Genomic DNA, 12,798 nt, shown 5'->3' on the forward strand with positions numbered 1-12,798 from the left:
AATGTTTCAGTGAGTTCTTCCAACACCAAGCAAGCCTTTGTTTAGTGTCTGATCTTTTGTTTACCATTGCAGGTCACATCTTGACATTGCTCTGACCTTGCAATCCTTTCAGAATTAAGGTGATGATAAGAAAATAACTAGAGCCCATATTTCTTGGAACTCACATTCTAAAGAGAACACAACCATTACAGATCTTTTGGAACTAAAGCGGCTAAGCAGAAAAATGTAAGCTGAAATTTCTAAAGTTTCAAAACAAAGCTGATGTGGTTGTGCTTAATGAATGAGTATGATTACCTTTTTTGATAAGATTCTTCCAAATTCAACTATAATGCCAAGGTGAACTATTTTTCATATTGTTTGTAACTGTTATCGTGGAATGTAGAAAAGACAATAGAAACTAAACAGCTGAAATGCTTTAGCTATGGAAAGATGAAGGAAGAGTTCAAGGAAGAGTCCCTGTACTCAACTACCTGAATGACAGGGTGGGGGCTCTATCATCTCAAAGTGTAATGAACACTACCCTTCACTGACTTCATATGACAGTCATTCATGGAGGAAAACCATCCACTTAACGGAGAATGCAGGAGACGAATGACCCAGGCATACAAGGTTCAAGCCAAGAGAAGAAAACTATCAACGTAAGAAAGGGGGTGCGGAGGAGGGTGAGTGGGGGTGAGTGTTTTCCAGTGTCTGACTCATTGCGACCCCATGGACTGGCAAGCAAGAATACTGGAGTGGGTTGCCATTTTCTCCTCCAGGGAATCTTCCCAACTCGAGTATTGAACCTACGTCTCATGCGTTTCCTGCACTGGCAGATGGACTTTTTACCACTGGGAAGCCCAAAGAATAAACTGAGGATGTTTTAAACAAGATTATCTGTAAATGAAAAAAAAGTATCTGTATCTGCAACAAGAAACAAGACCAAGAAAGTCATGGTTTAGTTGAATTAGAATCAGGTGCCTTTTTAAAATGGCTAATTCGTATGGGGGCAGGGATACTTTCAATCTGTTTATTGGGAAGATGAATTCCTACACAAACTCTATACTATTTTACATTAAGTAAGAGGTTTAGTTTAAAAAGCCTTTAAAAGAAAAAAATTCTTCGCTAACTTGGAGATGATCCATCTTTAAACAATTAAGACTTTTCTACTTCAGTTATAAAAATAGATTTCTCAAGTAACACATAAAAACTACTAACTATGAAAAACAACATCTATGAAGTATATTTTAAAGAATTATTATATTTCCTGACTTATGTAAGTTTTCTTATTCAAAAGCAGGCAGTAATAAATTCTAGAAGTATTCTTAAGTAAAGGCCTTCTTGTAAGTGCTTTCAACATAACAAGACAACATTAGAGAGCTTCAAAGATGATTATCTTTTTGAAATTTCCCTGTGGAATAGAAAAGAAAATGGAAATATATTATCTAACAATGGGGTGGGACAGAGTGGCAAAGAGGACTATACTTTCAAAATATATGTATTTTCTAAATTCCATCACTCTAAGACAATTTCTTCTCAAGCTTAACAACAAAAACAAAAACTTAAAAGTGGTTTTAAAACACTGGGGGGGGAAAAAGGAAAAAAAATACTGTGGAAAAGATAATAGGGGAATTTTTCTATTATTAGTGAGGTTGGGTCAGAAATAGAATGACAACTATCTTGCCAACTTTGACATTTTAAAAAATGTTTGATGTAGTTTAGGTTTCTCAACATTCTTGATTGACTTATCTTAATCTCTGATAATTTAAAGAACTTATGAAAGGTAAAGGGGACTGTGACACTCAAGGAATGTTTTTGTTTTTGTTTTGGAAAACGTTTTTTGTAAAGGCACAGAGGGAAGAGACAACTCAGTCCTTAGTCCTAAAAGACAAGAGGATGTGAAAGAAAGAGAAGCTGTTGCTTTCTTAAAAGATTAACTTGCTACCTCAGATATGCAGATGACACCACCCTTATGGCAGAAAGTGAAAGAGGAGAGTGAAAAAGTTGGCTTAAAACTCAACATTCAGAAAACTAAGATCATGGCATCTGGTCCCACCACTTCACAGCAAACAGATGGGGAAACAATGGAAACAGTGACAGACTTCATTTTTGGGGCTCCAAAATCACTATAGATGGTGAGGGCAGTCATGAAATTAAAAGACACTTGCTCCTTGGAGAAAAAGTTATGACCAACCTAGACAGCATATTAAAAAGCAAAGACTTTATTTTACCAACAAAGGTCTGTCTAGTCAAGGTTATAGTTTTTCCAGTAGTCATGTATGGATGTGAGAGTTGGACTATAAAGAAAGCTGAGCACCGAAGAATTGATGGTTTTGAGCTGTGGTGTTGAAGACTCTTGAGTCCGTTGGACTGCAAGGAGATCCAACCAGTCCATCCTAAAGGAAATCAGTCCTGAATATTCATTGGAAGGACTGATGCTGAAGCTGAAACTCCAATAATTTGGCCATGTGATGTGAAGAACTGACTCATTTGAAAAGACCCTGATGCTGGGAAAGATTGAAGGCAGGAGAAGGGGACAACAGAGGATGAGATGGTTGGATGGCATCACTGACTCAATGGACATGAGTTTGAGTAAACTCCAGGAGTTGGTGATGGACAGGGCGGCCTGGTGTGCTGCAGTCCATGGGGTCTCAAAGAGTCGGACACGACTGAGATGAACTCAACTTGCTATACCACCAGGCTTCCCTGGTGGCTCAGATGGTAAAGAATCTGCCTGCAATGCAGGAAAGCCAGGTTTGATCCCTGGGTCAGAAAGATCCCCTGGAGAAAGGAATGGCAACCCACTCCAGCGTTCGTGCCTGGAGAACTCCACGTACAGAGGAGCCTGATAGGCTACAGCCTATGGAGTTGCGAGAGTCAGACTCAACTGAGCGACTACCACTGCTATACCACCAGCGAATAAGCAGTTTTAGTAAGCTCTTTATCCTCCTCCTTCAACACCACACTAATTTTATAAAACTGCCAATAAGTTTCAAAATATTAAAATTTAATTATTTTACCATGTTGAACTTTTTTGCCCATGCTTGTAATTAATTTATTCTTGAGTAGCAATTATAAATGCTCTTTATTTTTACAAAGCTGTTTTCCACATTTTATTTTTTGACTTTACATTGACTGTGATTTGAGGTTTTTCCCCAAGCTTTTATATAAGATTTACATTTTCATATATCTAAATGTTTACTCTGTGACTCCTTTTAAGTTCAGAAGTTCTTTCTTCCTTCCTCCAGAATTCTACTGTATGTAGTTTTTAAAAGGCTTATTAATTCAATCCAAGGAAATATTTTCTATATGAAAAGATAAAATCTTCTTTCCCCAAAATACCAATTTTCTAACAGGATTACTTACTAAATAATTTTTCCCTTCTCATTGGTTTGTGATACATTTATTTATCACATATTCAAAACTTATATACAATAAGGCCTAGAAAAGAGTAATTCTATTTTGATGTCTGTTCTTACACTATTATCTTTTGGTGTTTGGTAGACTTATCCTCCTTCAATATCTTAATTAAAAAAAAAAAAACAAAAACAAACCTGCTTTCTTATCTTTCTTCCAAACCTTAAAAGCACCCATTCTATCATTGAACTGAATTTCTACTGAACTACACATTAAAGCAATAATTTGTAAAGAATATACATTTTTATAATATTTCAAAATAATAATTTTATGGTTTCTTCTTTTCTGTTTTTAATTTCAAACACCTCTTTGAGGAAGCAGTTTAGAAAACGTGCTAGCAACCTTCAATTATTAAGTGACCATCACCCAACAAAAACAGAAATTAAAATATTAAAAATAACGTATTCATAAAGCTACAATCAGTAGAACCTCAGATTTTTTTAGGAATAACTATTAGATTAGGAACAGCTTTCTTTAAGTTAATAGGCCATCTCTAACAACCTGACATTCTACCCGCTAACAACAGTACCACAACTGAGTACACTGGCATCATAACTTCTATCTCCAGTAATAGGTTTCCAAATAGGCTAGTTCTAATTTGATTTATTATTATTAAGTACTTCTTTTTTGTAATAAAATAGTAGGGCAGAATATTCAAGCAATTTTAGATTCTACTTGTATGATGGCCATGATTTTATATGCTCCATTAAAAATCTGGTCTAACTTATCCACAACATCCATTATATAATTCCTTCTTTTTCCCAAGCAGATTTATAATCTTTCAAACATAAATACTGAAAAATTATCATTCTAAATAAAACTGCTTACCATGATACCACCATTTTGTTTTCTTTGGATTCTTGTTACATGTTCGAACATAAAAAGAATTATCTGGTGGTCGTCTCTGAAATGAAAAAGTGTAAATAGGTAAGTTACAAAACAGGAAAACATAAGGAGATAGTTTTAATAAAAACCTCTAGGCAAAATTATTATAGAATGTATAAGAAACGATATAAGTGCTGATGTCACAACTGAAAAAAAATATATTCCAGGAAATGTAGCCTCTAAAACACTGAAATTGTTTTTTTTTTTTTCAACATAGATATGCATATGTGATTTGGGTTAGCTTCCAGTGGGATTACTCGAGAATGACAATCAACCATAGTGGCAGCATTAGGTTCTAAAGAATTCTAGTTTATCTTGTCTCCCTAGAAATAATTTAATAATTATTTTTATGAGCTAGTCAAAACAAAAGTCTACCTAACTAGCTTTGTCTGAGAAATTCTAGCAATTTATAAACAAAGGATTATTGCTCTCCTGTAAAAAAAGTATAGTTAAGGAGAAACTAAAGGATTCAGTTTCCAAAATGTATGTAAGAGGAAATGAAGGGAGAGATACATTAGCATTTCTGCTACACATATGTCCAGGCCAGCACACTATTAGAAGCATATGGCAGCGCTACAGGGGAGCTACATCAGAAATAGTGATGCCAACAACAGTGAAGATAGGTTGTAAAAGAATTTTCTTGAAAACTATTAGATGTGGATCAAACACAAGAAATATGTGCCTCTCTACAAAGATTTGGAAACATGTGAAATGCGTATTAGAGCCACTGAAGGCAGGTTAGTGGATATGTGACAGGTCCAACTAAATAGCAATGGTGAACAGGACTACCGACGCAGCGGAAAGCAAAACTGACAGTCAGTCTCACTTGATGCTTCCAAAATCCATATACAAAACTATGATCTAACTCTTATGAGATAGCAATCATAGTAATTTAACAGAACAAGTAGAGCATAAGACAGTGAACAGCTATTCCAAGATCATCCTGTTTATACAGTTTAGAGAAAATTCCTGAAAAATTACCATGAAATTAGATGCCTACTTCAAAGAACTGATGGTCTGCTATTGCCTGTCTTGTAAAGTCATAACCTGTGCTCATGTAGAATAAACTGCTACTGCTGTAACAATCTTATAAACTCATTTACCACAACCCAATCTTCAAAAATCAAAAGAAAGGGGGAAAATTCATTCTGTTTGCTTATATCAAGAATATAAGCAAATTAGTAAATGACTAGGAGATGTGTTTCTTAAAAAACTAAAGTATACAAAAAATTGGATTAGCTAAATTGTTTTAAGAATGGAATACAAGCTGGAAAGTTTGGACTATCTATATCACAAGATCACTGAGACTAAAGTGTAGGTTACTGAAAGGTCCCTGATCTCAATATCAGAAATGATCTTTAATCTGCAGACATAATGGATTTAAAAGCCTTCAGTCTAGGGAACCATTCTTGACTATGAAAAAGGAAATTGGAACAGAAGAATTATGACTAAAAAATGTCTCTGGTAAAATTAAAAATTTGTATTCTGAGAGTTGACTATTAAAGTGAAATTCATATATCCATGTCCAGTACAGAATAAAACTCACCTGTTTTAACAGAACAATTTCCAGTGAATTTTAAAAGACTTTTTTAAAAGTCTGTTTCATGCTAGATTCCTCTCATGCCTGAGCATGCTTCCTCTTCATCTTAGTAACCTGGTACTTAGCACAGTAACAAGGGCACATAGTAGGGTCCTAATAATGTCTGAATTTTATCATTTTTCACAAAACTAATGCTGTCAGAATCTAACTTCCAGATTATCATTTTGGTTGAATAAATTATAATTTATAGTTTATATTATATAATATAGTTTATCAATAATTTAAATGGAATGATTAGTCTTACACTATGCAAGAAACACTAAGAGACAACTAGAAAGTGAGGGGAAAGATGAGGGTTAGAAAAGGATGAAGGAGTTAGAGAACAAAACCATTTTCTAGTTTTTAATAGTAAATCATTGCATTTAAATGTAAACAGATCTAATAATCATAAGGCACATGTAAGAACTATGCACAAACACCACTGGCATTAATCTTAACTTATTAAATCCTATAGTTACTGCCTCATCTTTCTATAGGCATTAAAATTAAGAGAAACCTTTGTAATTGTAAACTGCTCTGCGCCACACCTAAGTATGTGTTGGGGTTGGAGGCTGGGAGAGGAGAAAATATGGAATCAATAAATGAATAAAACTTGTTTCCAAGCCCTTGGGGTTAACAAAAGCTCAAGTGTAGCCTAAAATGTAGCCAAGAAAAACCAACAACCAAGAGGAAACTCAAGTTAGGTGATACTAACGTTAGATGATCGGAGAAGGCAATGGCACCCCACTCCAGTACTCTTGCCTGGAAAATCCCATGGATGGAGGAGCCTGGGTGGGCCGCTGTCTATGGAGTCGCACAGAGTCAGGCACGACTGAAGCAACTTAGCAGCAACATTAGATGAAATGTACCCTCTTTCATCTATTCTAAGATGTACATTTTTTTTCTTATTATTTTACCCATATGGGGATCGTCTTTCAACTAAGGGTATGTGATAGTTTAACTGCAAGAAGTTTCTCTCCTTCTCTTGTGGTACATAAAATTGCATATTAAAGGCTCTCACATTGGAATTAATAAATATATATGCAATTTAACCCATTATTTCCCATTCTTATTTGAACAAAATTTTTTCTTATAAACTGAACACCATGAAACCTCCTATGGAACTCACATTCTAAGAAACTCACTTTGCAAACAAGTGACCTAGAGTGTTTCAAAATCTAGATAAGCTACCATTTAAAAATGAAGTACTCTCTTCAATGTTCTCTAAATAGTTATTTGGTAAAAGTGACAGTTCAAATGGAAAAAAAGCTGTGCTACAATAAATGAATAACCCTACAGCTCCCTGATCTCTAAGATAAATTCATTTCTCCTTTAAACAGAATACAAAACAAAACCCTCCCCTCACCCTCACTATGGAGAAGAGAAGCTTTAAAATGTAGAAATACAAGAATATTGAGACACTAACCATCAAGCAGGAATGACAAAGAGGGCTGGAAACAGAGGATTTAGATACTTTAAAAGGGTATTCTAAATTTAACTCACATGATTTTTCTTTCTGGTCTTTTCCCCCTTTCTCCATCAGACAGAATCTGTAGATTAGTAAAGGAGAATAAGAGGAAAAGTCCTGAAAATTCTATTAGTAATTCAGTCTGCCGCCTTCAGTCTAGTCTTTATGACAGGAGAGCTCCAGTTCCTGGAAAATTCCCTAAAGCAGGCTTATAGAGTAGAAACCAGCAGAGAGGCGAGGGGAGCCAGAAGGCTTGTTTCTGGGGCTTCCCACAGTGAAATCTAGAAACCATAATTTCTTATACACTTTTGCCCTGTGCATGCTTACAGAAATAAAACTTAGATTATTTAAGAACATCTGAAGGCATTTCCTATTTAAGAAATATAAAGTCTGATGTCTATTATTAAATTATTTTCCAATCTACTACTAAACATCCTCTATAACTTCACAGTAAAAAGCATTAAGTACTTTCTTCAAATAAATTTTATATTAAAATAGTTTCTCTAACTGAACTAGAAGAAAAGCTATTACCTGAATAGTTCTGAAAAGTCCTACCTTTTCTTTGCAGCTGGAAAGCATGCTAATAATGCTAAGACAAACTGACTGGACTGAGAGCGCTGGGGACCAGTCTTCTGTTAGAATGGATAAACAGATATGACCATTGCTATAAACATGAGGATGAACAGGAATATTTTCACCAGTAAACATGACCTAAGAAAGAACAAAAACCATTAATTTTATCTGTATTACCAAAAAATAAAATATTCTCCATATAAGTTAATATTTTAAAAACCAAATTGAAAACAAACAAAATCAATGCCAGGAACAAGATAAACAACTGCTTGTATTTTATTCTTATTAATTGAATAAGTAATGGTTTTACTAATATGAATAACCATGTAGTAGGAAAAAAAACCTTCAGATTATCTAGTTTATATTTCAGCTATTTTTCACAAATTACTTTTAAATTTTCTAAATTACCAAGCATTTTTAGACTAGTGAAAGACAACTGTATGTACAAGAACGGTTTTTCAAATTCTACTCATTGTTCTCCACATACAGAAATCAAATACACTAAAATTCCAAATCCTAGTGTTCAATTTTAGGACAATATAAATTACATGTAATAGGAACACTCCTCCTACTGACGACAATGCTATTATCTAAGGTGCCATATACATAAAAGGAAATGACTGCTATATATTCTACCTCATCTAAACTCAAACTTCAGTATGATGAACAATTTCAAATTACTACTTATTAAGGAGTAAAGACCTATGTGCTTGGACAAAAAAGCAAAGGTTGAATGAGTCTCCCAATTATTTGCTCTTTTTCTCTGCTTTTTCTTTGACTCAATTCTTCTACCAGTTTTCTCCTTTATCCATCTTCCCTTAGCACTGTTTTGAAAGGCAATAAATCTATTATTTCCTTCCTTAGCCCTAATACATTCAGAATATCAATAGTGCTGCTTCTGAAACATATCTGTCTGAGCATCTGAATAGGCAGGAGAGTAAATTCATATATTCCAAGGAATCTGTAAGCACAGGCCAAACTAGATCAAAGTAGAAGTCTCATATTTAACAAAGCTTGGATATGTTAGTTCATAATAAACCACTTTGATATAAAATTAACCATCAATCCTCTAAGTGAATTTTATACTGCAGTATGATGCACCATTTTTACTGTTGCAGCAATTCTTAGCAGTAACTCTTATTTCTTGATCTGCCCCCTCACCCCTTTTAAAAGTTTCTGGCTGTGCCTCGTGTCATTCAGGATCTTGGTTTCCTGACCAGAGATGGAACCCAGGCGCCCTGCAGTGCAAACATGGAGTCCTAACCACTGAACTGCCAGCAAAGTCCCCCATCTGGCTCTTAGGGGGAAAAAAAATCATCTGGAGATCTGGCTAAAAATACAAATTCAAGAGCCCCACTTTGACAGATTCTGATTCACTAGGTATGATGGTATTTTTATAAAACTCAAGTGGTAAAGAACCTGCCTGCCAATGCAGAAACCATAAGAGACATGGGTTTGATCCCTGGGTTGGGAAGATCCGCTGGAGAAGAGAATGGCTACCCATCCCTGTATTGTTGCCTGCAGAATCCCATGGACACAGGAGCCTGGCAGGCTACAGTCCATGGGATCGCAAAGAGGTGGGACATGACTGAAGTGTCTTAGCACATCAAACATAAACTAGTAGTTCCCAAACCAGACTTAACAGTAAGTGTATCTCAGCCCCACAAATTGCCTCATACTTGAATACAGCAAAATCTTCATAAGGAAAAAACCCTACCTTAAGTGATAAAAAACTGATGAAATATACTGCTCTAGGTATATCCCCCCTTTTTTTCCTTTATAAAGCAGAAGAGAGCCAGTAAAAAAAGTGTAGCCACAATAAGGTATGCTATATTTTAATACAGGATATATTACAGTAAACTACCGTAAGTTACGTTTTGCTTTTAAATATCTACCTATAAATCTGATTTTAGTACAATTTTACAAACACTTACATTTAACAAAGCACGCTTTCATATGAGTAGGTGTCTTCTACTATTTTTTTTCTACTGCTAACATATGGGACCCATTTCTTCAGTTGAAGCTAATATAAGATTCCAACAACACAAGCAAGACTCTACACATGGATATCACCAGACGGTCAATACCAAAATCAGACTGATTATATTCTTTGCAGCCAAAGAAGGAGACACTCTATACAGTCAGCAAAAACAAGACTGGGAGCTGACTGCGGCTCAGATCATGACCTCCTTATTGACAAATTCAGACTTAAATTGAAGAAAGTAGAGAAAACCACTAGACCATTCAAGTATGACCTAAATCAAATCCCTTATGATTATACAGTGGAAGAATAGATTCAAGGGATTAGATCTGATAGACAGAGTGCCTGAAGAACTACGGATGAGGTTCATGACAATGTACAGGAGGCAGTGATCAAGACCATCCCCAAGAAAAAGAAATGCAAAAAGGCAAAATGGTTGTCTGAGGAGGGCTTACAAACAGCTAAGAAAAGAGAAGAGAAAGGCAAAGGAGAAAAGGAAAGATATACCATGTGAATGCAGAATTCCAAAGAATAGTAAGGAGAGATAAGAAAGCCTTCCTCAGTGATCAATGCAAAGAAATAGAGGAAAACAATAGAATGGGAAAGACTAGAGATCTCTTCAAGAAAATTAGAGATACCAAGGGAATATTTCATGCAAAGCTGAGCACAGTAAAGGACAGAAATGGTATGGACCTAATAGAAGCAGAAGATATTAAGAAGAGATGGCAAGAATACACATTAGAACTATTAAAAAAAAAGATCTTCATGACCCAGATAACAATGGTGTGATCAGTCACCTAGAGCAAGACATACTGGAATGCAAAGTCAAGTGGGCCTTAGGAAGCATCACTACAAACAAAGCTAGTTGGAGGTGATGGAACCCCAGTTAAGCTATTTCAAATCTTAAAAGATGATGCTGTGAAAGTGCTGCACTCAATATGCCAGCAAATCTGGAAAACTCAGCAGTGGCCACAGGACTGGAAAAGGTCAGTTTTCATTCCAATCTCAAGGAAAGGCAATGCCAAAGAGTGCTCAAACTATCACACAATTGCACTCATCTCACACGCTAGTAAAGTAATGCTCAAAATTTCCCAAGTCAGGCTTCAACGTATGTGAACTGTGAACTTCCAGATGTGTAGTCTGGATTTAGAAAAGGTAGAGGAACCAGAGATCAAATTGCCAACATTTGCTGGATCATGGAAAAAGCAAGAGAGTTCCAGAAAAACATCTATTTCTGCTTTATTGACTATGCCAAAGTTTGACTGTGTGGATCTCAACAAACTGTGGAAAATTCTGAAAGACATGGGAATACCAGACCACCTGACCTGCCTCTTGAGAAACCTGTATGCAGGTCAAGAAGCAACAGTTAGAACTGGACATGGAACAACAGACTGGTTCCAAATTGGGAAAGGAGTACATCAAGGCTGTATATTGTCACACTGCTTATTTAACTTATATGCAGAGTATATCAAGCAAAATGCCAGGCTGGATGAAGCACAAGCTGGAATCAAGATTGCCAGAAAAATATAAATAACCTCAGATATGCAATGATACTACCCTCATGGCAGAAAGCGAAGAAGCATTAAAGAGCCTCTTGATGAAAGTCACAGAGGAGAGTGAAAAAGTTGGCTTAGAACTCAACATTCAGAAAACAAGAAAAGATCATCGCATCTGGTCCCATCACTTCATGGCAAACAGATGGGGAAACAATGTAAACACTGACACACTTCATTTTGGGGGCTCCAAAATCACTGCAGATGGTGAGGGCAGCCGTGAAATTAAAAGACGCTTGTTCCTTGGAAGGAAAGTTATGACCAACCTAGACAGCATTAAAAAGTAGAGACATTACTTTGCCAAAAAGGTTCGTCTAGTCAAAGCTGTGGTTTTTCCAGTAGTCATGGATGGATGTGAGAGTTGGACTGTGAAGAAAGCTCAGCACTGAAGAATTGATGGTTTTGAACTGTGGTGTTGGAGAAGACTCTTGAGAGTCCCCTGGACTGCAAGGAGCTCCAACCAGTCCATCCTAAAGGAGATCAGTCCTGGGTGTTCATTGGAAGGACTGATATTGAAGCTGAAACTCCAATATTTTGGCCACGTGATGCAAAGAACTGACTCATTTGAAAAGATCCTGATGCTGGGAAAGATCAAAGGCGTGAGGAGAAGGGGATGAGAGAGGATAAGATGGCTGGATCACTGATTGTGATGGACATGAATTTGGGTAGGCTCTGGGGGTTGGTGATGGACAGGGAGGCCTGGCGTGCTGCAGTCCATGGGGTCGCATACAGTCAGACACAACTGAGTGACTGAACTGAACTGAATATAAGACAGGAAGAGGAATTATTTCTCAAAGGAATGACTTTATACACTACATTTTTTTTGTCCTTTAAATTCTGGACATTCACCCTCCATTTCCATGAAGTTGCTGCTGCTAAGTCGCTTCAGTCATGTCCAACTCTGTGCGACCCCACACATGGCAGCCTACCAGGCTCCTCTGTCCTTGGGATTCTCCAGGCAAGAATACTGGAGTGGGTTGCCATTTCCTCCTCCAATGCATGAAAGGGAAAAGTCAAAGTGAAGTCGCTCAGTCGTGTCCAACTCCTAGCGACCCCATGGACTGCAGCCTACCAGGCTCCTCTGTCCATGGGAGTTTCCAGGCAAGAGTACTGGAGTGGGTTGTCATTGCCTTCTCCAATTTCCATGAAGAGAGCTAAAGTAAACCTGATAATTAAAAGGAAAAGTCTTAAAACAAGAGATTGTCCTGCCCAATTGCAGAAGACCCCCTGAGAGACTTGGGTACAGCTGTGTTTGAAGGACCATTTAACTCAATTATATCTATCAGTAACAATGTGCTCAGTGTCTCAGTCATGTCTGACTCTTTATAACCCTATGGACAGTACCCCACAAGGCTCCTCTGTC

At 36.6% G+C, this 12,798-nt stretch overlaps 1 protein-coding gene across 1 annotated transcript in view; it reads right to left on the minus strand.

Moving 5' to 3' along the window:
* Positions 1-12,798, minus strand: part of UBE2W (ubiquitin conjugating enzyme E2 W) — a 67,746-nt gene that overhangs the window by 10,954 nt on the left and 43,994 nt on the right. Inside the window, exons 4-5 of the mRNA XM_027561201.1 lie at positions 7,884-8,039; positions 4,225-4,300 (exon numbers count right to left, since the gene is read on the minus strand). Of these exons, the coding sequence (XP_027417002.1) occupies positions 4,225-4,300; positions 7,884-8,039 (232 nt within the window). The remainder of the gene's footprint in view (positions 1-4,224; positions 4,301-7,883; positions 8,040-12,798) is intronic.

The sequence above is a fragment of the Bos indicus x Bos taurus genome, chromosome 14, assembly GCF_003369695.1.
Source record: "Bos indicus x Bos taurus breed Angus x Brahman F1 hybrid chromosome 14, Bos_hybrid_MaternalHap_v2.0, whole genome shotgun sequence".
NCBI lineage: Eukaryota > Metazoa > Chordata > Mammalia > Artiodactyla > Bovidae > Bos > Bos indicus x Bos taurus.